The 27907-nt window shown below is 40.6% G+C and overlaps 1 protein-coding gene across 7 annotated transcripts in view; it reads left to right on the forward strand.

The window, feature by feature from the left end:
- LOC131758453 (PDZ and LIM domain protein 5-like) overlaps positions 1–27907 on the forward strand; it is a 126711-nt gene that overhangs the window by 64055 nt on the left and 34749 nt on the right. For all 7 annotated transcript variants that reach the window (XM_067035517.1, XM_067035518.1, XM_067035519.1 and 4 more), the window contains exon 3: positions 1077–1228. In XM_067035517.1, coding sequence (XP_066891618.1) covers positions 1077–1228 — 152 coding nt within the window. The remainder of the gene's footprint in view (positions 1–1076; positions 1229–27907) is intronic.

Raw genomic sequence — 27907 nt, forward strand, 5'->3', positions numbered from 1 at the left:
CTGCGCGTCCGGAGCCTGTGCTCCACAACGGGAGAGGCCACAACAGTGAGAGGCCCGCGTACCGCAAAAAAAAAAAAAAAAAAAAAAAAAATTGTATCATCTTTCATTTTACTGTCATTTGTTTGCTCCTTTTGGAGCAATGAAATAGATACACATGAAGTTTGAAGGAGATCAGACTAAATGTAAACATGTAGAAAATTTTGTAAAAAGGGAAAAAAGATTGGGGATTAAAGATCGTGGTACAGGGTTTCCCTGGTGGCGCAGTGGTTGCGAGTCCGCCTGCCGATGCAGGGGACGCGGGTTCGTGCTCCGGTCCGGGAGGATCCCACGTGCCGCGGAGCGGCTGGGCCCGTGAGCCGTGGCCGCTGCGCCTGCGCGTCCGGAGCCTGTGCTCCGCAACGGGAGAGGCCACGGCAGTGAGAGGCCCGCGTACCGCAAAAAAAAAAAAAAAAAAAAGATCGTGGTACACAAAAGAGTCTGACAGTCTCAGACACAACTGGTTTTCCTCCCCTCGTTCTAAATGCCTGGAGGAGGAAGCACAGCCAGCATAAACGACATTTGGGCCTGTGATCTTAAAGAGTTCAGTCCCTCAAACACTGGCTATGAATTGCACTCAACAGGAAGGAGAGTTCAGTAGACCCTCCATCTGTATTACTCTTTGTGCTCAAACACAAATACAGCTGTTTAAAGAGTTTTAAAAATTATTTCTAAAAGAGTATTAAATACCCTATTCACATTACTTTCTTTTTTTTTCCTGCTAAAATGTAGTTGCCTGGCCTACTTCTCTTCCTTATTTGTAACAATCACCCACTACTGTTATACAGTAAAGAAATGGAGAACTTATCAGGGACCTTTTCTCAGACAATTAGTTCAGTTTTTTAGAAAGCAAATAAGAATTTAAGAAAATAAGTATGAAAGTCATTTGAATTTTAACTTTACCTATTAAGCAAGATAATTTGTATTGCTTTGTCTAATGGTATATTAATATACTTCTCTTTTGATATAACAAAAGTATAATTTTCACCTGTGTTTATTTTTAACGAGTGACAAGTCTAACGAAATATATTTTTTTACAGCTAAAAGATGGCGGCAAAGCATCCCAGGCAAACGTAAGAATAGGTGATGTGGTTCTCAGCATTGATGGAATAAGTGCACATGGCATGACTCATCTTGAAGCCCAGAACAAGATTAAGGGTTGTACAGGCTCTTTGAATATGACTCTGCAAAGGTAAATTGCTTTTTGTTTGGCTCTGAGAGAGAAGACACTGAGGAATGTGTTTTCGTGTGTCTGATTCATGGTGTTAACTAAGAAGCAGTTTCTGTTGCCATGGTTTCAGGTAGATAAATAAAAAATAGAATGGCTTTTAAATTGGGTAATTGAGCAGTATGCGAATTGGTGAAAGCTTTGGATTATAAGGCATGTATTCACATACGCATAAAGATTGTGTGTGCAGTTTCAGAGAGTTTAAGAATTCCTGAAATTTCTCAATGGAGTGCAGCCTAAGAATTCTTGTTACGGGGTAAAACTCTTGGCCTTAATATTCTGGGCAGTATATTAGGGGTATTCTTTTAAGATATGATTTGGCTTTTCTTAGTATGTCTTTTTCCCTTTCTTTCCCTGGGTAGAAAAATAGACTTTTAATATACTCATTTGAAGTCCACATTTTCTGAACTCAGTTTGGCTTCAATTTTAAAATAATCATCTCATTGATTGTACTGTATCAGATCTTTTCAGCATCCCAACATTTGAACTGTATTGAGATCACCTGGATTGCTTATTAAAAATAGTTATAGGAATCAGAATATCTGGAAGTAAGGGCCAAGAATTATATATGAATAGGTTTTCTATGATTATTATGAAATATGACGTTAGAACCACTGCAGTGTCTTGGGTTGAGGGGAAGGGAGGAGAAAGAGGAGATAGAGGGAGGGTGATTGAATGATGACCCTGAACCTTTAGGTTTATAAGCAAGTAGCTATCATTTACCAGGTGGTCATGGAGGGTTTTAAGCAAGTCTTGCTTTTGATAATTACATAAGTGTTCTCTGGTCTGTAAAATTTGGAAAATGCCATTTTCCCCAAAAACATCTCATAGGCTTCCATAAATTGTTGTCTTCATTATAAATCTTTAAGAGGGGAACAACATGCCATACTTTGCTAACACTTTTAGCTAAGAAACCTTTTTTTTCCTTGGAGTCTCTCCTGGGAGTATTTAAAGGATATATACAGGGCAAATTATGTGTACTTGTCTGGAAGAGTATCGATTTGGTCTTAAAACTGAATAGGAAAAATTTAGAAAAACTTAGACTTACAGATTTACTTCGTTGTAACATGACCTTCTGACCAGTTCTCTTTTGGGGGAGTGTGTGTGTGTGTCTGTGTGTGAAATTGCTTTCAGTGGAACTGTTGAATCAAAGGTCATGTGTATTTAAAATTTGAAAGCTATTAGCTATACATTTTAATGCATAGAAAACTAATCAATGAGAAAAAATCACCTTGCTAAAAAGTCCTGTTTCGATAGTATCCTTTCTGTTCTATATATTTAGACATGTAACACAAAAATTGTTACTAATGAAGTGAAAAGAGTCATTTTTACTGATAGGCATTTTTGCTAAGTATGAATTTTGAAAGGGAACCAAGAAGTCAAGAAGCTTAACTTGTCTGAGGTATCAACAAAGCAAAACAAATACATATGATGCTGGGCTGTTTCTCAAATTCTAAAGTGAAAGTTTGTGTAGGGTATAATCTTCTTCTCTGGGCTGTGCACCATTTCTTTCATAGTAGCCTACATGTTTTCACACTGTGCTCCCTATTTTACAACCTAGGACTCAGTATCTTATTTTCTACTGACAGCACTTCTGGTTCCATAAGAGTAGATGAAAACCAGATGTTACCCTGTTTGGATGAATTTGCAATTTAAGTAATCTGCTACCGACTCTCATACAGATTCTTTTTTTTTTTTTTTTTTTTTTTTTTAAATTTATTTATTTTTGGCTGTGTTGGGTCTTCGTTGCCGTGCGTGGCTTTCTCTAGTTGCAGCAAGCAGGGTCTACTCTTCGCTGCAGTGCATGGGCTTCCCATTGCGGTGGCTTCTCTTGTTATGGAGCACAGGCTCTAGGCTCGCGGGCTCAGTAGTTGTGACTTGCAGGCTCTAGAGCGCAGGCTCAGCAGTTGTGGCGCACGGGCTTACTTGCTCCGCGGCACGTGGGATCTTCCCAGACCAGGGCTCGAACCCGTGTCCCCTGCATCGGCAGGCGGAGTCTTAACCACTGCGCCACCAGGGAAGCCCCATACAGATTCTTTTAAGCTGCTCGAATGCAAAATCTAACAAACCAACTTGTTATAAACATTTGGAGATACTACTTAATGTGATCTTCGTATTTCTGAGTATGGATATTCAGAGACTCAAACTATGAGAGAGAATTTTAGAGTCCTGTTGTTATTCGTTGTTATTCTCCTTAAGTTTTTGAACACTTCTTGTGTGTTAGGTAATGTCAGCCTAAAAGAGATTTGCGTTTAAGAGAATTCATGGTATAACACTGACAGCACTACTGAAGAAAGACTTTTTGTTTTTTATGGAAAAAAGAAAACTTTGAAGGGTCATCATCAATTCTTCCCTATACCAAAGTCATTTTCTTCTTAAGTTCGCTCTTTCTTATATCAGAGCAAATATTTTCTCTTCCGCTTATTTCTGAGTTTGAACAACAGCATTCTTAATTGGCCTCCAGTGACCTTACCCTCTTTATTCTGTCACCAACCAAACTGCTCAGCATTCTGCTTCCAAACGGAGTGACCCACAACAGTATTTTCTCTGTGTAGCTGTCTTCCTCATGAATATCTAGTAATTTCCTTTACAGACTTGTCTTGGTCCAGTTTCCCTAGAAACAGAACCTGAGATGGTATTCATGTGCAAATGATGTATCAGGAGGGTTCTTTCACATGTTACTTAAGAAGGAGTAGGTCAAGTGGGATTGGGAAGAAGAAGAAACTGAGATGAGGAAGGGTTTGGTTTCATTGGATGTCTAGCCTCAGCTTGACCCAGGAGGGAACTTTGGAACAAAATTGTACCATGGAGTCTGTCTTGCCTTGAGGCAAGGGAACTGGACTTTTGTCCCCTCTCCCCTTCATCCGTTCGTCATTGACCGCCAGCTGTCCTGGAAATGTGTGTGTGTGTGTGTGTGCAGGAGCACAGAAGAGGTCTAGGAGGTAGTTTCTGGTACTGCCACAGAGAGTTGCTGGTATGAACCATTAGCAATGCAGGGAGCACCTTCGGGACTGGATGCACCGAACCAGTCGAAGGGTTCCAGGGGACCCAGGCTGGGCACCAACAGCACGTGCTGTGAGATTCCTTGCGGACTGGAGTCCTTTGCTCAGAGGGTTAGGCTCTCTGTGACCCAGGCACGCTCAGATTGTCCTCACCCTCGGACTTCCCTGGCAGTCCAATGGTTAAGACTCCGTGCTCCCACTTCAGGGGGCAAGAGTTCGATCCCTGGTCAGGGATATGTGCCGCCTGGTGCAGCCAAAAGTTTAAAAAAAAAAAAAAGAAAGATTGTCCTCCCCAGACCATCACTACTCATCAGCGAATACCATCTTTCCATTTCAGGTAGGTTTCTTACTGTCGCTCACATGCCTGTTTTGTCCTCTCAGGAAATTTGTTTCATCCGGAATGCCCGGCCACCTCTTCTCTGCCAATACACGCCTCCACCTCCACAAATCTCATATCAGACCTCATCAGCTACCCATAGTCTTTTCTTACTATTGCAACTCATTCATTATTTTCCCCTCTAAACTCTTACGACAAGTTTATACCATTCGACTCAGCGTTTAATTGTACGCTAGGTATAACCAGGAGTAACAAGGCAGAGTCCATGAATCATATCCAAATAAACCTAACTGGTTAATAGTCATACCTAATACTGCCTATGTAATTAACTAATTACTCTGTTTCACCAACTAGACTCCTTGAAAGCAAAGACCTTGTTTTTTGCACTATTTGTATTTGACATCTTGTATAGTTTTGCGCTTTTAATGTCTAATAAATATTTGATGGGCACCAGCATTAGCTCTCAAACTTGGCATCATTTCTTTCTTCCACAAATACTTTTTGAGCTATTGCTATGTGCCAGGCACTGTTGTAGCTGCTGGGGACATTCAGCAGTGAGCAAAGCAAACAAAAATCCCTGCCCCCTCCGTGCCGACCTTTTAGTGAGCAGAGGCAGACAATAAACAAGTTAAGTAATGGGAGTTCCCTTTCTGTCCAGTGATTAGTACTCGGTGCTTTCACCGCTGGGGCCCAGGTTTCAGGGAACTAAGATCCCACAAGCCGCGAGGCACAGCCATAAATAGATAAATAAATAAGCAAACAAACAAGTAAGTAAAAATGTATAGTATATCACATGGAGGTGGTAAGTGCCTTGGGGAGGAATCAAGCATGTGAGGGACATAAGGAATGCAGGGGTAGGAAATTGCAATTTAAAATAGAGTGGTCGGGAGAGCCTCAGTGAGAAGGTTATTGGATATCTGGGTCACAGGTGTCCCAGCAGAGGGAAGAGCTGGTGCAGTGGTCCTGTCAGGAGGCCAGTGGGCCCGGAGCAGAGGGGGTGGAGGCAGCAAGGTCAGAAATGAGGTCAGAGAGATAGCAGGAAGTGAGTGGAGACGGGACTGTACTTGCAGGACCCATGCATCACTGCAATATTTGTAATCGCCTTTAAAGTTTCCTGGGCCTATAGAAAGTTGTGAGAAAGACTTGGAGAGTTACAGCTGCTTGGCCAGCTCTACAGCAGGATTTGGGAGAGAGGTGGTTTCATTATTGGAAAGGGGCTTAGAAGGAGGAGCAGACCAAGCCTCTCCCCAGTCTTGATAGCCCCGGCACTGCCTTTTTCTTCTAGTGCGGTAGAAATACTGGACGATTACCACTTCTGCTGATCTCCTCCCAAGAACCCCCAGCAGGAGACTATGACAGAGAAAACCCATCTTTTAAAAAAATTTTATTTATTTATTTATTTATTTACTTTTGGCTGCGTTGGGTCTTCTTTGCTGTGTGCGGGCTTTCTCTAGTTGCGGTGAGCGGGGGCTACTCTTTGTTGCAGTGCACGGACTTCTCATTGCAGTAGCTTCTCTTGTTGCAGAGCACGGGCTCTAGGCGCGCAGGCTTCAGTAGTTGTGGCACGTGGGCTCAGTAGTTGTGGCTCGTGGGCTCTAGAGCGCAGGCTTAGTAGTTGTGGCGCACGAGCTTAGCTGCTCCGTGGCATGTGAGATCTTCCCGGACCAGGGCTCAAACTTGTGTTGCCTGCATTGGCAGGCAGATTCTTAAGCACTGCGCCACCAGGGAAGTCCCCCATCTTTGTTTTTGAAATCAAAGTTACCAGCAATTTTGTTTTGTGAATTTTTTTGTATTAAGTATTATTGTTATATGTCTACTCATTATATATATATATATATATATATATATATATATATATATATATATATAATTGACCTCTTCTTTAAGCCCAACCTCAAAATCCCAAAATAAGGTTTAGATGAGAAAAGGTAAGATAAAGATACTTGCTTGAGTAAGGTTATTTTGGAACTCTTTTTTCAATCTTGTCTAATTTGGGGGTATGTAATAAAGCAAACATATGCTCTCTCATTGATATCCTAAAAAAATAAGACTTCACTCACTATATTCTAGTGTCTAATGAATATAGAAGTGTGGAAGATTTCATTTTGATTTCTTTTATCATTGGAAAAGATTGGAAAATATTTTTTCCCCCTGAAACTGGCACTGATTCTAAGAGTGCTACAACTGGACAATGAAAAATTCTATTTGAAATTATTTTTCCTCTTGGGAGAACAGGCAAATAATAGTGTGCTTGTTTTTAAATATCAAGTGCTTTTTGCCTATGCTTTTGATCCATGTCAAAGTGAATCATTTAAAAAAATTACATTATTTCAGTTAATAATAGAAGAAGACTACTTTCTGAAGTTTTGATGTCTAGTAACTCTATGAACTATATTAGAGTTGGAGTCTATGAATAAGATTTTTAACTATTTAATTTTATTTCATTAATTCTTTGCATAACATAGATAAACTTGCTACTGACCTACTGTATGAATTGGGGTAAGTTGCTAAACTTCTGGGCCTTAATTTTCTTGACTATAAAATGAGGTCATGAGTGATTTCTAAGTTCCCTTAAATTCTGGTTCTTGTTCTGGTTTTTTAGCTGTAAATGGGTAAGTCCCCTAAAGTTTGCTATTAGATCAGACCAACTTCATTTTGCTTGTTTTGGCTGAGAGAATCAGGAAATTGGACTTTCTTCACTGCGGTTATCTTGAACTATGTATGCCAGGTTAGCAAAGTGACTTGTACTACCCTGCCGACTTCAAGGTGAAAGGTAGGTCAGATGGATATTCAAACAGAACTTAATTATAAAAAAATAACTTGATATACTTGTCCCTATTTTATATTTTAAAATTAATCCTTTCAGAATCACAGAGAATATATATAACTTTTCTAATCTTCCTTGTTTTTTACATTATCAGTAGTGGCATATCTGTGGGTTTATTTACTTATTTACTTTGGTTCCTTAAATTTCATTTAGTGTATAACTTGTTATGATTGGAAGTGAAAGATCTAGAAGGATTGAGTTTTGAAAAATATTGATGTACTCTCTGCCTCCCCCTTCTTCCTCATCCTTCAAACAGCAGAAAAATTGTCAGAGGTCCGTAACTACTACTAATGAATGACAGACTGGAATAATTTAATAGGCACATTGAGTTACAAAGAAAAAGAAGTAGCTGTGGTACCAGACTGAAGCTATTAGCCATCTTTTGTTTCATTTTAATGGTTTGCTTAACATCCTGTTACTGTTAACTTTAATGAGTTCACCTCTGCTCTTTCTTTCACTATTAACATAGAGGCAAGATATTAAAAAATACTTCTTTAAAATCCAAGTTTTCAGTTCTCTATCTGGGATGTTTCAATTCGTGTCAATTAAAAGACATTTAGTTCGATTACCTTTGCATTTAATTGGAGTTGCACATTATCCCACCTCAGGTTCCTTTTTTCCCCTTGGTATTTCACATACTTTTTGAATGTGTTTTCTGCAACTTAGGTTTTACTGTTTGTTTGATTGTTTGTGTTGGTTTTAGTTTCGTTTTTTAATTCTTTGTTTGGAGGATAACTTTTCCAGAAGGACGGTCTGATTAATCCTCCCTCTTCCTCCTCATTAAAATTAGAAGTGCTGCTTAGGAAAGGGGATGAGGCCAAGCAGGCATTGACATCTCTTTTGTGCACGTCTTTTCACAGATACATTTAATCCTTCTTTCAGTCCATTGAGAAAGGAGTTAACATACCCATTTTTCAGATGATTAATTTATGGTTTTGAGGGTTTATGTGACTTGCATAACAAACCCAGGTCAGTTCAAAGACTTGTTTCCCTCCCCACTTTCTTATAGCTAGGACTCAGTGACTATAGTCTCCTAATAAAATTTGATAAGACAGGATAGTAATTCAGTAGGGGTAACTCTTTGACTCTTTCACTTGTAAGCAACAGTGTCTCTGTTTTCACTCTAACCTGTTGGTATTCTGTAATAAATATTATGCCTAAATTATTTTCTATGTGCTTCGTAGACCCTATAGTTTAGAATAAAAGTAAAAGAGGAAAAAGGAGGCTAAATAGGTTCCTGGGTCACTAGATAGGAGCATTCATTTGGATACTGACTTTGTATATACGGTTGCCTGTCCTAAATCAGAATATCGTCTTTTATTTTTCCCTCCCAAGTTTATAAGCCTGTTGACTATATTTGCTAAATTATTAACTGTATTAAAGTTTGAAGACTGTTCTTCAGCGGGCTTCTGTGTATGCATCCCATGAGTAACTAAGGATTCAGGAATTTTAAAAAATACGTTTTTAAGACTTTTTGCTCAATATGACACTGACTGGAAAAGATAGCAAAACTGTCAGTCAACAAATCCATCAACAGACATGGAAGAGAAGTATTTCTCTTCTCTTTTTCTTCAATTCGATAGGGATAAAGATTGCTGAAAATGAACTTGAAGGCTCAAATTAGTACATCTTTTTTGATAGTCTGTAGCAATTTGAATGTGGGTTCATCGGGGTGTATTTTGCATTTTGAAATTCTTCCCTGAACTTTGCCTCTTGAAAGCGCGCAGTTATTTTATTTTATATTTTATAGATTTAGGTATTTAATTTTTGGCTGCGTTGGGTCTTCGTTGCTGCATGCAGGCTTTCTCTAGTTGCTGCGAGCCAGGGCTACTCTTCGTTGCAGTGCGCAGCCTTCTCATTGCGGTGGCTTCTTGTTGCAGAGCATGGGCTTTAGGCATGTGGGCTTCAGTAGTTGTGGCACGTGGGCTCAGTAGTTGCGGCTTGCGGACTCTAGAGTGCAGGCTCAGTAGTTGTGGTACAGGGCTTAGTTGCCCCGCAGCATGTGGGATCTTCCCTGACCAGGGCTTGAACCCGTGTCCCCTGCATTGGCAGGTGGATTCTTAACCACTGTGCCACCAGGGAAGTCCCTTTTATTTTTAACTTTTATTTTTTAACATAAAAGTCCTATTTATTTTTCTGAAGGAAAAATTACTGCAGTTATAATACTTTGGGAAAAAAATCCTAGGAAATAATATATTTAAAGACATGTTTAAAGCTTTATTGTAAAATTTTAATTTGTAGAATATTTCATCTGTGCAGAATTTTTTTGTTTTGTTTTTTGTTGTTGTTGTTGTTTTGTTTTGCATTACGCGGGACTCTCTCTGTTGTGGCCTCTCCTGTTGCGGAGCACAGGCTCTGGATGCACAGGCTCAGCGACCATGGCTCACGGGCCCAGACACTCCGCGGCACGTGGGATCCTCCCGGACCGGGGCACGAACCTGTGTCCCCTGCATCGGCAGGCGGACTCTCAATCACTGCGCCACCAGGGAAGCCCTGTGCAGAATTTTTAAACGAAGCCATGAAATAGAGATATAAAGAAGGAGAATGGTAATAAAACTGACTTTGAAATGACGCAAACTTGGTGCAAACCTTGATTCTACCACTTGCCTAGCTTAGGCAAGTTACGTAAGTGAGTTTCAGTTAACCGTTTGTGAATGGGCATAGTAATAACTGCCTTCTAAGGCTCTTGTAAAGATTAAATAACAAATGTAAAGACCCTAGGATATAACAGAGATAAGTTTTCTCTTCTGTCTTCCTATTTCTCCAGTATAAGTAAGTATTAATATAGTATGCATTGTAAAGTTACTTCCAGGAGGTTATGTTTATTTTGTTTCTTAGCAACAAAATGGGTGTGACTGGAGGAAAGTAGGGAGAAAATGAGAGGGTAGTCGGGTAGGTAGTTATCTTAGAAAGTCAGAAAGATGATTATGCAAGTGTTAGAAAAAAGGATTGTTCAGTCACGTGAGTGGTTTTTGATCACAGTTGTAATTAAAGCTTTTTAAAAGCATGAGGGGACGCAAACATTATGCTGAGTGCCAGCTAACTACTGCTTTGCTTAAAAAACTCTCAACCAGTAACTTATGGCAGCGAAGAGAAACCAGTACATACCTAGTCTTCTTTTTTCTGCTAATTCCTTTTGCTCTCCTGAGAGGAAAAATGCAGATGGAATTCTCCTTTTCTGTGGGTTAAGCCAGAAAGACACACAAACAAAACAAGTGTTTTTTTCTGTTACTCTGCCATCCAAATTCATGTGTATTCCCTTTAAAGTAATTTAAATTAGTTAAATTGCTAACTCTTGGACTGTGTTATGATACTTTTAGAAATAATTTTCTCTTGTAACTTTTCATGAACACTATCATTACTTAATTCGTTGGAAAATCTCATAATGTTCCAAATTTTTGAACATCGGACTTCTCTAGATCGACCTTGTGACCAGAAGCCATAAGGGGTAGATATAAAGAGAGTGAGTTATGATTTCTGCCTTTAAGGAACTTATATCTATTTATTAGGACATTCATTGAGATAAGAAGACACAGGAAGTGCTACAGAGGTTCAAAGAGGGCAAGATCTCATTGAGACGGGAAGGCTTCTGGAGGTGCTGCATCTTGGGCTGGGCTTTTATGAGAAGGCCATCTCAGATGGAGGTGTCCCGTCCCCAGGCCTCTGTAGGGAGGAGCATGTGGACCAGTTGGAAATGGAGATAAGAATAAAAGTTAGATTCCGATAGTGCTTTGCAGAGTCACAGACACTGAGCTATTAAAAGTTTGGATCAGAAAAGTGACATTTTCTGGATCATATTTAGTGAGACAGCTTGGAAGAAGGTGGAGAGGTGAGAGACAGGGGGACTGGCCAGGCAAGTATTACAGTAACGTGGCTGTTTGAGGGCTTGCAGTGGAAAACAGAGGGGAAATGGGAGAAATGAGAACTTGTGAGCGGTAGTTCTGAAAGCCATGGTAATGCTGTGGCTGCGAGGGAAGAGCCGAAGGCAGCTCAGGTGCTCAGCCTGCTGGACCCAGGCTTCGCTCTCCTTCCATCTTCCCCCTGTTCCTCTTCTCACTGGAGCCTGGCTTCTGCCTTTGTCTTGTCACCGAACCGGACGCTTGGACGTCTCACAGATTCCTCAAGCTCAACACGGTCAAAACTGAGCTCCACACTGCGTGTCACCAATTTGCATCTCCTGCTGCGCTCATCTCCGTGAAAGGCCCACCATCCACCCTGTTACCCGATCCGAAAGACTCATTCCTTGCTGAACCTCCCACGCCCATCTCTAACCACCTGTTCAGTACAATTTGCATCAGTCTCCAAGCACGGGCTATGAATGGAATAGAATAAATTAGCATGGCCACAGGGTGGGTTGGTGGGGAGAGACACAGCTCCTAGCCCTAATGCCTGTATCTTAAACAGAAAGGTTTAAGGTCCCTCGGTTCGGCATATGCTAATTGAACATTTGCTGTGCTGGTCCCTGGGGAGGGAAAGGAAGTCCTCACACCTGCCCGCCCTCAAGGAGTTCACAGGGTGGAGCAGTGGTTTCTGACCTTAAATAAGGACCTTTGTTTTCAGTGTCAAATATTTCATGGGCAACCCTTCCCCCACCATGTTAGGATAACAATTATTTTTTAAGTAACTGCAGATTTTGTAAATATTGTATTGCAGTTTTAAATGAAGAGGAAGATTTTTTACATTTATGTTTAAGAATCTACATATATTTAAAAATCCAAATATATAATCCATGATTTAAGCAGACTTTAGTGTTTAGTACATAGATGGATTCATGAATCATTTGTGAAGACTTAGAACTGTGTGCCCGTTACCTCCAGCTGCTTCAAGTGTGGTTCACAGACTGGGAACCACTGGCCAAAAACATTTAAGCCATCTGGAAGCAGAGAGACAGGGGGGCAGAGACATCCACAGGGAAGGAGAGACAGCATGAGGATGGGGAGGGAAACAAAGACAGAAAGACAGACTGCAGGACCGTTGGAGGAGTAGAGTAACAGGAGAGGATTCTCCTGGTCACATCGGCTGATAGCAGATTAACAAGACCCATGGTTCCACAACATCGGATTCTACCAAATTTACCTTCACTATCATTTTAAGAAAAAAAGCTGATTTCAGAGTTTAAGAGGATAAGCATACAGTTATTTCCTTGTATAAAAAGGAATAGCTGAGAAAGATGTAACAGACACCGTAAGTGGAAAGAATATCACGCCCGACTTCTGAAGCGAAGAAACAATACTCTGGTTTCCCACGCTCCAGTGCCCATCGCGGTGGCTTGGACATAGAAGATACTCGGTAAATAGTTGCTGCCTTGAATAGTAGAGACTGCTACTTTAAAAAATACGGTAATTTTTCTACTTTTGCATAACAAATTTAGAAATAATTTCCGAGGAGTTATTAGTGAGGTAGAGTGACAGACTGGTCATTCTTGCGTTTTGAACGGCAGCAGTCTCCTTGGAATTCAAAATAAACATTGTTGTCCGTCGCATTGAGAGCTTTTGAAAGGATTGAAATTCAGGTCACTCCCAACTGTTTCCAGCGGCTGTTGTTGCTATTAGGGTCTCAAAGGCTGAAATAGCTTAGGCTTTACATGCGTTGGAAAGTAAACAGGAGTGAGAAGGGCTGTGCAGAACTCAAGCGTCAGAGTATTTATACTGTTGAACTTTGCAGCTTACTTTTTCTTTCATGTATTTCAGAGGCTGTATTTTCCTAGTAAACCAGCTTTATAAATAGATTTCTAAATGTTACTAGTCCTAATAATTTCTTTTATCAGCTATGATCCCTATTAACACTTGCTCTGAAATTTAAAGCATATGAAAAAGTCTTTCATTCATCTGTTTTTTGTATGTATGAATTTTAATTTCTTGTATAATACAGCAGGAGTTCATTTCTGCATTACAATAAAAATCCATAGGGCTTCCCTGGTGGCGCAGTGGTTGAGAGTCCGCCGGCCGATGCAGGGGACGCGGGTTCGTGCCCCGGTCCGGGAGGATCCCACGTGCCGCGGAGCGGCTGGGCCCGTGAGCCGTGGCCGCTGAGCCTGCGCTTCCGCTTCCGGAGCCTGTGCTCCGCAACGGGAGAGGCCACAGCAGTGAGAGGCCCGTGTACCGCAAAAACAAACAAAAAAATCCATAGATGATAATCTTGAGTTCAGTGACCTCCCTTACAATCGAGTCTGCCTTTATCTTGACTGTTGTGGCTGAAGTTTATGGCACTGTTTTCCTGTGTAATTCATCCTGTTACAGTGAATACGAGGGGCTTTCCAGATTCTTTTGTTTTATTGGAATTTTGTTATATAGACTGTGTTTTGAAATAGTGGATTATTTATTAGTCCAGAATGTTTTTATTATCCTGAGGATATGTCTGGTCACTAAATTATTCTTAAAACTAAGAAAAGTATTTTTGTATTTGAAAGCTAAGCTAGTTAACTGCCTCTTTCAAACTAGGATTTTAATCTCTTTGACACACTGAAATATAGAACAACATCTCTTTTCTAGATTTCATAGATTCTGTAATGTTCACGTAGATTTCATTTTCTAAGGAGAACCTGTTCGCTTTTGTAAGGCAAAGCGTTATCTCTAAGGGATCAAAGTGAATTGTTCCTTTATTGAAACTTTGCTGAGATGTTTTTGATTTTTACGTGTAATTTTTATTGCTATATAATATTTACAGTTGAATTATTTTAGTATTATGCAGAAAAGTGTTCATTTTTATTTTCCCTTTAAAGAAGCTTATATGGGTTATAGCAATATTCATGTTCCCAAGGACTTTAGATAATAGTTTTTCTTCTGAGATAGCTGATGGAAAAAGTGTTAAGTTGCTAGGGATGCCAGTGTTCATGGCAGCATTATTTACAATTGCCAAGGTATGGAAGCAACCTAAGTGTTCATCGACTGATAAACAAGATGTGGTATATATGCACAATGGAATACTACTCAGTCATAAAAAAGAATGAAATCTTGCCATTTGCAGCAACACGGATGGACTTGGAGGGCATTATGCTAAGTGGAATTAAGTCAGACAGAGAAAAACAAATACTGTATGATATCACTTATATGTGGAATCCAAAAAAATACAATGAAAACAAAAAAGAAGTAGACTCACAGATACAGAGAACAAACTTGTGGTTGCCAGTGGGGTGAGGGAAGAGGGGGGGAGGGGCAGTATAGGGTAGGGGATTTAAAAATGGGTTATTACGGGATTATGTGAAGTCACACGTGTGAAGCTTTTGAAAATTATAAAGCACTATAGAATTTTAAAATAAAATAAAATAAAATACCAAATACTTAAAAAAAAAAAGTTCCTAGGAATGCTGTTTCGGTCACGTTTCTTAGTACACAGTAGGAATTTAGCAAGTAAAGCATATTAAAGGAAAAGAAACTGGAATTTTAAATTTTTACTCCAACAAGTTACTAAGCTAGGAACTTTATATACTTTAGTCATTTAATCTTCACAGCTGTTATTGTGGCAGATATTGATATTATCCCTGCACTTTACAGGAAAGTTAAGTAAATACTTCAAAGTCATACAACTTGTAAGTAAGCCAGAAGTCAAGCTCAGATCTGTTTCCCTCCTAATATAATGATTTTTCTACAATGTTACATTGTCTCTTTAAACAAATGAATTTTAAAAATATTTTTATTGTACAGTCATCGTAATACATGTTGTCTAAAAGTTCATTTTGCTTTTCCAAATACACCACAAAATAAGCATTTTTGCCATTAACTTTGTTGGATATTCCAGTAAATTTTAAATTCCATGGAAAAGAGTCAATGCCCTTTGAAAAATTTGCTTTTTTAGAAGCTCACAAAATATTCTAGCGATAATATTACCTCATTCATTCCTTTAGCAGCTCCAATGTATACATTTTCTGGGTAAATTAAAACAGCTTTAATAATACCTTCATCTGTGGAACAGTTTTTCAGTTGAATTAAAATGCATGGCTAAGTTCAAGTATAGGGAACAGACTTTGTAGTTTCACAGTATTTTAGAGTTTGAAGCAACTCCAGATGTCAACCTGTGGAGCTTTTAGTCCACCTACACAATTTGTCTCTTTTTGTACTTCAAAATTTCTTTGATCTGTGTAAAAAATACCTACGGTGACCACTCTGTGACAGTCGTGACACTGCGTTGGAAGTTGTACAGCAGAGGAGCTGAGGTCAGCCTATGAGCTGAACCTCCGCACCCCAGCGCCTTTCACCTGGCTCTGCTCTTTTCTCATGTGTTTTGTGGTCTAATTACAATGTTCTCTTAGGTCTCTCATCGATATCTTAAGCCGAGAGTGGGAAATAATGCTGGATTTAGTGGTAAATTGGTTTATAGGAAATACTATAACTGTTAAACCAACATGTTTCCTCTTTTCTCTAATCTTTTCTCCTACTTTCTTTAAGTTGCTTATCTTCCTGCATTTCTTTCTTTCTTTGGAGCCTTAAAATCCCTCCTCTTGACTCTAAAGTGTCAAAATGTCCTCCCCAAATTATACATGTCTGGTGCTTGAATAAACCGTATGTAACTGAGTTACAGAAATAAGTAAAATGTTTATGTTGTTTCAGTGGATATCGAGACCTTAGAGACACTACAATACAGCCACCTTCACCACACCGCCCCTCCCCCACCGTAACACACACACACACACACACACACACACACACACACACACACACACACACACACACACACGGGATGAGTGGTGATTGGCAGGAAGGAACAGAGTAGCATTGTTCAAGCACCTGAAGTTTCAAATTCTGAAAAGGAAGAACTGTTTAGCCCAAGGGCAGTGAGAAAGTTTGCCGGGACCCCAGAGAAGAGAGATCCTAGTTCAGGGTGATTCCATGATTAAAATACGGGGCAAATTATCACAAAAAGAACTCTGTTTTCCCAGGAATCAAATGAGTTGAGCTGCCCTGGAGGTTAAAAGGACTGTAAAAACTTCAGCAAGATGTGAATGAGGGACAAGATGAACTGAGTTTTCTGTAACGTGTACTTATTCGTGTGTATCTATATATACTACCAAATTCATACCCCCAATTCCTTTGTAATGTAGAAAACTTTAGGCTGCTGACTGAATGTGTTGACTAAAGAGGACATTTATGAGAACGGAGAGATGTCGGGGAATCTTGGGGCCACTGAGGCCGTGATGTATGGGAGAGAAAGCACCCTCTTTTCCTCCCTCCCTTTCTCCATTTCCTCTGAAAGCGTATGTTTAACTATAGTTAAATATATGGGCAGTGACTATGCTAGGATCAGGGACTAAGTAGAGAAATAAATGCATCTCTTAGTTCAAGAAGCCCCTAATGGGAAGAAGCAGACATTTTTTTTTTTTTTTGCGGTACGCGGGCCTCGCACTGCTGTGGCCTCTCCCGTTGCGGAGCACAGGCTCCGGACGCGCAGGCTCAGCGGCCATGGCTCACGGGACCAGCCGCTGCGCGGCACGTGGGATCCTCCCGGACCGGGGCACGAACCCGTGTCCCCTGCATCGGCAGGCGGACTCTCAACCGCTGCGCCACCAGGGAAGCCCAAGCAGACATTTTTATAATACAGGTGAGTGATGGTCCGAATGCAGGTGTGTACAAGTAGCATCTGGGACATAGAGGAAGGAGTCAGAAGGAGGCAGAGAAGAGATTCCATGAGCTCAGGCATGAGTCGAAGCTTGAATATAGAATCGGGGCTTGCCAGGGGCTCAGCAGTAGGAAGAGAGAGGGCATTCTAGGTAGAGAGGGCGGCACGCCCTGCTCTGAGAACTTGCCAGCCGTCCACTATGGCTGAAATGTAGTTTTTGAGAGAACAGGAGGAGTAGGAGATGGTTAGAGGGCTCACAGGGTTCGGGTTATTCTAAAAGGTGCTCAGCTGCCATAAGTCACATTTTGAATTTTGGTTCTTCGTCACTGGGAAACTGTGGAAGAGTTATTTGGCAATAGCAGGTTTAAAAATAAAGCTAATATTTGTTGAGTAGGTACTGTATGTCAGGCATTCTTTTAAATGCTTTATGCATAACTCATTTAATCCTTTCGAGAACCCCGCGAGGCTTGGATGCTGTTATTATTCTTCTATCAAAGGTAAAGCCTGCAGTCAGCTGCGGAAATAGGAGCCCAGGTGTTCGGGCTGCGTGCAGGATGTGTAGGGCCTGGAGAGGAGGATGCGAGTCAGGAGGCCGTTCACAGGTGCAGGTGGGAGCTAGTGAAGGCCCGGGCTAGACAGAGGTGGTGAGAGTTCTGCTGCTGGTGAGGACAGAAAGTTCCAGCACTGCTTGGGTAACTTTCTGGTGAGCAGCTATGCCGATTCGGTCTTCATGCCTCCATGCTTATTGCTTCTTTCTCCCATTTAGAACTCGATTCTGTTCCTTCTGTTTAGTTTTTCTCTCTTCTCTCCCGTTGGTAATGCTTATTTCCTCATTCTTTTAACAAATATTTGTCAGGTTTTTAGTTGGTGTGAGGCTATATTAATTACTGTGCAGTTACAGAAAAGAAAAAAAAGAGAGAGAGACACACACACAGTCCCTGCCTTAACGAGGTGTATGACAGGTCAGATAAGTGCAGAACCTGTAATTCAAGTCAGTGTGAGAGGGGCCATCAGAATGATACAAAGTTCTGGGAAAGCCATGGTCATTTGTATTGTTTGTATTTCTTAAGCGATTTGAGGGATTCATCTGGGCTAGCGAGGTCTACAGTTCCCTAGCTCCTCAAAGGTAAGAGCTGGGCCCCTCATTGGGCCATTATGTAGCTATTTTTAGGGGCGTGGAAGACTTACTGTGTCTTCTCCTCTTCTGTCTCTTACATGGAGATTTGTCATTGGATATAGGGTCTACTCAGGATAATCTCATCGCCAGATCTTTAACTTGATTATATCTTCAAAGACCCCTTTTCTAAATAGGTAGCATTCACAGGGTCTGGGTATAAGGACATGGACGTATCTTTTTGAGGACCACCATTCAATCCACTACAGGTACATACTCTTATTACCCCAATTTTGCAGGGAGGCACTGAGTGAGTGAGGGGTAAATCTATTATGACCAGAAGCTGTACCTCTCCACCACCACACTGAGATGCCGTGCAAATTTATTCTGCTCTGTTTGTAGATGATCTGTTTTGAAGTATTACCTGTATGATAGCTAGTCTTTTATTTAATTAGGAATGAATTCACGCTTGGTAAGTTTTTTCTGCTTGTTGTATAGTATCTGTTTTGGGATGTATATGCATAGGATTCATTGATGAATTCTCTTGATAAAGACTGGAGTTACTGTGCCATGGGTAGCTCCAGCAGAGAAGAGGCAATATAAACTAGTTTTTCTGGTTCAGTGAGACCAATCAGAAACATCAGAGTTCTAATCCCGACCTCATCACTTACTCGCTCTAGGACTATAAGCAAGTTACTTCAGCTCTTAAAACCTCAGTTTATTTACCCGTAAATTAGGAATCCCTATTTTGTAGAGTAGATAGATTAGTTGAAAAATTAAACCTGAGCATTTAATAAGTAGTTTGCTAAATCAACCGTACTTCAGTTTAAAAAATTAGTTTGCCTAAATTAAGCTTATTAGTTTTTAAAAACTATAATTCCAACGTCTATGAATTTTTAAGGCTTATTTAGCCCTCTTTACTAATAAAAGCTATACTTTTTAAACAGTTCTCTGTATCACAAATGATGGAGCTTGCTTCTTCTTTTTTTTTTTGGCTGCCCCACGCGGCTTGCGGGGTCTTAGTTCTCTGACCAGGGACTGAACCTGGGACCCCAGCAGTGAAAACGTGGATTCTGAACCACTGGACTGCCAGGGAATTCCTGGAGCTTGCTTCTTTACATTAAAATTTTAATACATGAGCATCGTTCATTATCCATGTACATATTTGGTAGTTTTTAAAGCCTAGATAAATATTTGCTTTGCCTGTTTGTGGTATCTCCCTCAGCACACTTTGGTTTTATGGTTGTTTTTCTTTTAAAGATCATTTATCTTACCCAGTGCCTGACACACATATCAAAAAGGTAAAAATTACAAGAAAGAATGTTGCTTAGGTCACAATATTGCATTATTGTACTCTCAGCATTTTGTGAGCACTAGCTTCTTCCTAAGGAGACATTCTTGTTAAGGTTGGAGTTCACTGTTTCTTTTTAAGAGCCCTGTGTTCCAATTCTAAATAATATTTCCTAGATAGAAAACATGACCATCTTTCATTTTATTGCCCTTTTAAAGTAGATGTTTACTGAGAATACTGGATGCCTGCTAAAACAAACTGCCCCAGTCTAGTCCTTCTTACTCTTGTTTGTTTTTCACTTACTTATTCTTGTTATTCTTGTTGTGTAGGCCTATTTGACAATAAGGTCATGGTGCTTGGCTATATTTTTCATCTATTTTTCTGATGAAAGGACTGATTTTTTTTCAATATTGTCTTCTCTTATCCTATTAAATTCCTGACAACTGAGAAATTTTCAAAAGTAGACATTTTAGAAAGCAGTATTTTTTGAAATATGTCTTATTTTTTGGTATTTTATAAAAACTTTTAGACTGTAGTCTTAACATACTCTGTCTTGAATAGAACTGTTGTTTAGATAATGTGAAACGCTGTGAAGTGGTAGGCCCAACTGAGTAGTATTTGTAAAATATTTGTTTTCTACTTTTGTGCAGATAGTACAATAATAGCTGCAAAGTTTTTGACCATTAGCATTTATGATGCTTGCTTCAGGCAGAGTATATTATCACAGAGTTGAATGGAGTGATGGATTTTTAAAAATTAATTAATTAATTAATTAATTTTTGGCTGTGTCGGGTCTTCGTTGCTGCACGCAGGCTTTCTCTAGTTGTGGTGAGTGGGGGGTACTCTTCGTTGCTGTGTGCAGGCTTCTCACTGCGGTGGCTTCTCTTGCTGTGGAGCATGGGCTCCAGGCACGTGGGCGTCAGTAGTTGTGGGACACAGGCTCAGTAGTTGTGGCACGCAGGCTCTAGAGCGCGGGCTCAGTAGTTGCGGCGCACGGGCTTAGTTGCTCCACGGCACGTGGGATCTTCCTGGACCAGGGCTTGAACCCGTGTCCTCTGCATTGGCAGGCGGATTCTTAACATTGCGCCACCAGGGAAGCCCGAGTGATAGATTTTAAAAAATATTCTGACCTAAATGACATTGCATTACTTATACTGCTCCTGCTATTACTCTTTTCCTGGAGTAGAAAATGGTTTGTTCCTGCCACACCCCATTTAAACATCCTCACCCCCTCCTTCACACATACATAGACACCCATGTGTACACACCCACTTTTCTCAGTGGATGTAACAATGTAGGAAAAGAAGGTGAACTCCACTTAGAGAAGTATATGTAAGTAGCAGTTTTCCTCTCTGCATTTACTTTTTCTTTAAATTGGTATCAAACAAAAGCTACAGGCATATCTTGGCAACACTGTGAGTGTGGTTCCAGACCACTGCAATAAAGTGAATATTGCAATAAAGTGAGTCACGTGAAATTTTTGGTTTCTCAGTGCATATAAAACTTATGTTTACACTATGCCGTAGTCTGTTACGTGTGTAATAGCATCATGTCCAACAATGTACATACCTTAATTAAAAAATACTTTATTGCTTAAATATGCTAACCATCCTCTGAGCTTTCAGCAAGCCATAGTAGTAAAAGATCATTGATCACAGATCACCATGACAAACATAGTAATAGTGAAAAAGTTTGAATATTGTGAGTAATTTCTAAAATGTGATGCAGAGACTCGAAGGGAGCAAATGCTGTTGGAAAAAGGCACCAGTAGATTCACTGGGTGCAGGGTTGCAACAAACCTTCCATTTGTAAGAAAGAAAGTGCAATAAAGCAAGACGAGGTCTGCCTGTATTTGGAAATCTTTTGGAGTTTGCTCTGAAAAGGTTCCAGATGTGTTGTTTTCTGTACTCTTACTCTTTAGGAGATACATTAATGGGTTTAATATTTAATCTGATATTAAAAATAAATAAAAATTTCTGTTATTAATAGAAGATGTTTTGAAACTTGTGTAGGTGTTCTTGATGATTTAACATCCCATCTATAATTTGAAGTAACTTTTAAAACATAAAGCTAAATTTAATCTATGGTAAGAGATATGAAAGCATCAGGGATGTCAAATTTTTTAACTTGAGTATTCTAGGATATTTTATACACACACACACACACACACACACACATTACTTATACTTTTTACTTAATATATTCAACCCTAACATTCCTTTTGGCAACAGGCCATTCCTTTTTCATATCTAAATATGTAATGGATTTAAAGTATTAGAAATTGCATCTGGGTTATGTTGTGGTTATCTCAATTAGCATCGTTTTACAGTTACTGTTAGTGATTTTAGGCTTAAGGAAACAGCATTTATCAAAAGTTAGTGGTAAAACTTCAGTTACCCCCAAAACCTCAGGACATAGCTAATTCTGAATAACTGGATTTTCGAGATAAAGTAACATTAAATACCTCAATTCTTTAAAAAGTTTACTGTAACATTTTCATAGAAGTCTTTCAAAAATGATTTCTTTGTGTATTAGTTTCCTATTGAGGCTGTAACAAATTACCGCAGACTTAGCGGCTGAAACAAAGCCCACAAATTCATTATCTTACAAATTCTGGAGGTCAGAAGTCCAAACTGGGTCTCACTGAGCTAGAATTATGGTGTTGGCAGGGTTGCCAGGGTTCTAGAGGCTCTAGGGGCAAGGATGTTCTCTTGCTTTTTCCATCTTCTAGGGACTGCCTGCTTTCTTTGGCTCCCATTCTTTCCATCTTCCAAGGCGACCAAGACTACAGAGTCTCTCACCTCTCATCATCCTAACACTGACTCTTCGGCCTTCCTCTTCCATATTTAAGGACGCTTGTCATTACATTGGGCCCCCTGAATAATCCAGGATAATCTCCTTACTTTGAGGTCATCTGATTAGCAGCTTTAATTCCACGTCAAGGGTACCTTAATTCCCCGTTGCCATGTAATGTAACATTGTTTACAGGTCTGGAGATTAGGACAGGGACCTCTTTGGGATGTCCACTCGGGCCACTCTTCTTCCTGCCACACTTTGCCTTCTTCAAGTGTCGAACAGTGTGTACTGAACTGACTGTAATTATGTAGATTGCACGAGATAGGAGGTCTGACTGATTTATTTTATCACCATCCACTGCCCCAGAGTGAAATTAAACGTCCCTTGCAAGCTTCCTCAGCTTGGTTGCTGGGCCTTCTTTGTGGTTCACTAGTACTTTTTGTAGGTGACTATACTTCTGCAAACACAGTAGAGATTTTCTCTACCAGAGTCACTAAGGGCTATTATTGGGGTACAGATCAGTGTTTTGACACCCCTTCTCACTCCTGGGAAGTACAGTGCGATTCGGTCATCTTTCATTTATCCACTCTCTCTATTACCGGAAAGCCCACTCCCATTCGTATTATCCCATCTCTCATCATCACCACAATTGATGTATCTGCCTTCTGGTCACTTAGGGTGCCAGTTTTTTTTTTTTTTGCGGTACGCGGGCCTCTCACTGCTGTGGCCTCTCCCGTTGCGGAGCACAGGCTCCGGACGCGCAGGCTCAGCGGCCACGGCTCACGGGCCCAGCCGCTCCGCGGCACGTGGGATCTTCCCGGACCGGGGCACGAACCCGTGTCCCCTGCATCAGCAGGCGGATTCTCAACCACTGCGCCACCAGGGAAGCCCAGGGTGCCAGTTTTTAAGACGTCTGATCTTTGTCAGATTCTAGTCTTGCCCTGGTCTTTTTGCTGTCTGCTGCACCCTTTGTTCTTCTTGTTTTTTTTTTTTTTTTTCCTTTGTGTACAAGAGTACTTTGTGTGTTGTGTGTGTTTTCAGATGAAGAAATGGAATTCTGAATAACTTGCACAAAGTTACTCATCAATGGCTGATTCAGGATTTGAACCCAAGGTCACTTAATCCAGGAGAGCCGGGTCTACCGCTCTACTTGCTATCCAACGTTCATTCTGAACCCTGAGCTTTTTGTTTTGAAATCCGTTTGTCATGACATTTTAATGAAGACTGCTTTGCAGCTAGAAGGGAGAAACTTACATTGAACATAATTTCATTTATTAGCAGGAAGATAGGAATAAGATGGACTGATGCTTTCACTCTGCCTTGCCCCTTTAGAGGGCTGAAATGGGAAATCTGAAGGACGATACCATTGTTTTAGTAGATTAAGTAGAAACAGTTCATATAAACCGCATTCTCAACTTGGGAAGAGATAAGGAATTGGGCTGTTTTGGGGACAGTCTTCTACGGGAAGATAAGAGAGGAAATAAAGGGGTGAACTGAAAGACATCAGATATGAAGTGCCTGTTTACTCCCTGTGAGTCACTCTCGTTATTCTGCTTTAAAAACATGTTAGGAATTCATCTAATCTTCTTCCAGGCACACCCACTTCCCTCTAAGCCTAGTATAGTTCACAGATAAATTGGTCTTTCTCAGCTCACCACTTCTGCTATGCAGTTACCTTGCCAGCGGTGATTTGATGTCCTGCGGCGGCAGGCCAGACTTCCTATTCTGTCTCAGTTTCTTCCGTATATAAATGAGTACCTGATGACTAACAGATATTTTACCCAATCCCGGATGCTCCTCCATTGCCTTGGCAATATTTCTGGGAGCTGAAAAAGCCATCTAAGGTGCTAAGTACATAGTGATGGTCACTTTGTCTTCTAATTCATGTTTTGCTTTATTTGGCTACTCTTCTTAGTTTCCTACATTCTTGGTTTCCGCAAATGATTATTTGCAGAAAACATCCATTTTACGCATATTTGCTGTCTGTCCTAAAGTTTAGGACACTGTATGCAGAATTAATTTTCCTTCATTTGCATGCTTTTGTACTCTGTTTGGGCCAGTATAATACCTGAAGCTTCATATTCTTATGTACAGTGAGGAGATTTTATACAGAGCATATAGCTAGTTGCTAAATGACTTCTATACTCCTTAATTCCTTCCCTGCTCCCCCCTCCCCTCCCTCCATATGCATTCTCATTCTCTTGTTAGGTTACCTGTTTGTATGTGTTCCCAGAAAAGGCCCTTGATGGACATGAGCTCTGACAGTTGGAACTGATACCTTAACATATTTATATTTCTTTAGTTTTAATTTTTTCTTTTAGAAGAAGAGAATGCATAAAAAATATTCTCTATATTGGAAACTGTACTCAAAATCAGGAGTCCTAATTGGAGACTGTACTAGAAACAAGGATTCACGCTCTTTGCTTCTATTGTCAACTTTTTCAGAAAGATCTAGAAATCTTTTTCTGCCTCATTGATTAAACCATAAGAATGACTCAAGTTACTTAGAGATTTGGCATCTGAATAGTCCAAAATATTGTAGTCGTTATTCTTGAAAGTAACTACTGCCTCTAGCAAAAATGTTTTGAAACTATATATATGATAATTTGGAGCTGGGAAAATTTAGTTAAAACCTGAGAAAATGTCTTGGCTATAGCAGATTATTACTATGTGAATCTCCTGGAGAAACGAGTTATTCTCTCTAGCTGAAGGAGACTGCGTGGTACAATGGAAAGAATATGAACTTCTTTGTCAGACAGAGCTGAGGTTTGTCTGGGTAACATTCACCTGATTTCTGTATTAGAAAGGGCATGATTTAACATGTCTAGGAGTTCAGAATCTTTTTTATAAGCAGCATTTATTATAAGGTGCCAAAGATGCAGTTGTAGGTAGCGGCATGCTGTCATGAAAACATTTTTGATTAAAAAATTTGCTAGCAGAGTAGAAAGCAGGCATCTTCTCGTCCTCCTACTCTTCTGTGTCACTTGCAGTGTCATGGAGTGTGAGAGGCCATCCTTGATGAGCATAAGAATTTAAGCTGACCTTTATTTATTCCAGTACTTGCACATTTTCCTCAGGCTTCCGAAGATGCATCCTCTTTTGCTTTTGGCATATGACCATGTCACAGGCATCTTGAGGGTTTTTTTTTTTTTTTTTTTTTTTCTTAAATTTCTAGTTTGAACTGAATTCTGGGTATTTGGCACATTAACCTTTCGTAATAGTCTGAGAGTTTGGTATTTTATCTGGATGATAGATCAGTTCTTGAATGAACTTTTCTAATAACATTCATTGTCTGAGGTACACCTTGCTCCTGGGTGCATAGGGAGGCGGTGATGATCAGGATAAGAGCCAGGTACTGGAACACCTGTCACGTAATTAATAATAGCTAAATCATTGTTCTAACTGATTTATATATATGAACGCATATAACACTCATAGCATCTTTTCTGTGAAGTAAATGATATTCTTATTCAGTAATTTATATACAAGCCAAGTAAAGCACAGAAGGATTAGGTAACTTGCCCGAGACCATCCCTTTAGTAAATGGCAGCACCGAGCTTTGAACCCAGCCTGGCTCTCTCCCTCTGTGATATCCTACCCTTAGGTTAACAGATGCATCTTTTTAGTGTGACATTCTGGTGCTCTTAGGGACTGCTGAAATCTAAATGACTGTCAGCTTAGCTCCCTCCTGTCGCCTGTCTCTACCCACCCGCTCCTTCACACAACCCCCAACACCACACCCTGCACAAATGCCCGATGGCGGCCAAAGTGCTATTGTGCTACTAAATTTAGATTGTACATTGACTCACTGTTCTATTTTCTGGTTCTCTTCTCTGAAGTCAGCATCGTAGAAAAGTTATAACCTATGGGTGCATCCTCTCTTTTGGCACACTGAACGAAGCAGTCACGTTTCTAAGCCAGGTTTACTTGCCCTGGTCGTCAGAGGTGGCTTCTTTATTATTGAAGAAGGGGTGTTTTGCCAGCTACTTTACTCATTTATTCTTTTTTTTTTTTTTTTTGGCGGTACGCGGGCCTCTCACTGCTGCGGCCTCTCCCACTGCGGAGCACAGGCTCCGGACGCGCAGGCTCAGCGGCCACGGCTCACGGGCCCAGCCGCTCCGCGGCACGTGGGATCCTCCCGGACCGGGGCACGAACCCGCGTCCCCTGCATCGGCAGGCGGACTCTCAACCACTGCGCCACCAGGGAAGCCCTACTCATTTATTCTTAACCATTTATTACACCTCCCTGGGCCAAGTTCTTTACGACTGTTAGGAGAATGGAGACTGGTAAATTGTAGCATGATCAGGAGGCTCGGAGTCTAGAATACCATGAGTCTAAAATTCTCCAGTAAATCTTCAGGAAAATGACAGTGATACCAGTACCTCATATCTTTCAAATGGTTTGCAGAATATAAAGCTTCTATTTATGTGCTTCCTTGCTGAAGTCAGTGGTACAATATCCAGCATACACACAAATATACACATATTGGGTTTTTTTTTTTTGTACGCGGGCCTCTCACTGCTGCGGCCTCTCCCGTTGCGGAGCACAGGCTCCGGACGCGCAGGCGCAGCGGCCACGGCTCACGGGCCCAGCCGCTCCGCGGCACGTGGGATCCTCCCGGACCGGGGCACGAACCCGCGTCCCCTGCATCGGCAGGCGGATTCTCAATCACTGCGCCACCAGGGAAGCCCCACATATTGATTTTATAACAATATGATATTATATAATTATATAATGATTCAATAGAATTATCATTCTGAACACATTTTCATAATTTGCTTATTTATAAGGCTTGATTTAAGACATCTCTGCAGTCTTAAGTACCATTTTTGTCCTAATCTATGATTGCATATGAATTGTATTTCTATATGAAATACAATTTATTCTCACTTTTTGGATTCAAAACAGACATTTCAGAAAGATTTATGCATTATCTATTTAGTAGAAATCTTTCAATCACTTTCTAATATGTAAAGACTAAATGAATCACAGAAGAGGAGGAATTTACAATAAAAGACTTGTTAGCAAGCATTTAACATGTACTGCCGTCCTTGTAAAATTATTTTAAGCTCTATCTGTTGTCACGCACTGAAGGATGAAGGAAACAATGTGGCTTTGGCTGGAGCTTATCACTTCTCAGAATAACTTTGGTGTATTATCTTCATTGGCATTTTAGCTTAGTTGGCCCACTTCAAAATATCCATCAGAGACACTAGAGATTGAGTTAAGCATTGATGACTTGCAGCTCCATACACGTCTAATTTTGGAACCCTCAAAGTTTGGAATTCTAAAACTCTAATTTTGAAATTCTGCCATGTCCGACAGCAGTTCTCCCTACTTGAGGGACAGAAGGGAATAATAGTTCTGATTTTTTGTAATTAATGATTTTAAAAATTATTCTCTTATTAAAAATTACCCATTATAGGGCTTCCCCGGGGGCGCAGTGGTTGAGAGTCCGCCTGCCGATGCAGGGGACGCGGGTTCGTGCCCGGGTCTGGGAAGATCCCACGTGCCGCGGAGCGGCTGGGCCCGTGAGCCATGGCCGCTGAGCCTGCGCGTCCGGAGCCTGTGCTCCGCAGCTGGAGAGGCCGCGGCAGTGAGAGGCCCGCGTACCGCAAAACAAACAAGCAAACAAACAAATTACCCATTATAATATTTCAGCATTTTATTTGCACAAGCATTACTAGAAAGAAGTCCATGAAAATAGTGTGTAACCTTTTTTT

The sequence above is a fragment of the Kogia breviceps genome, chromosome 6 (assembly GCF_026419965.1).
Source record: "Kogia breviceps isolate mKogBre1 chromosome 6, mKogBre1 haplotype 1, whole genome shotgun sequence".
Classification (NCBI taxonomy): domain Eukaryota; kingdom Metazoa; phylum Chordata; class Mammalia; order Artiodactyla; family Physeteridae; genus Kogia; species Kogia breviceps.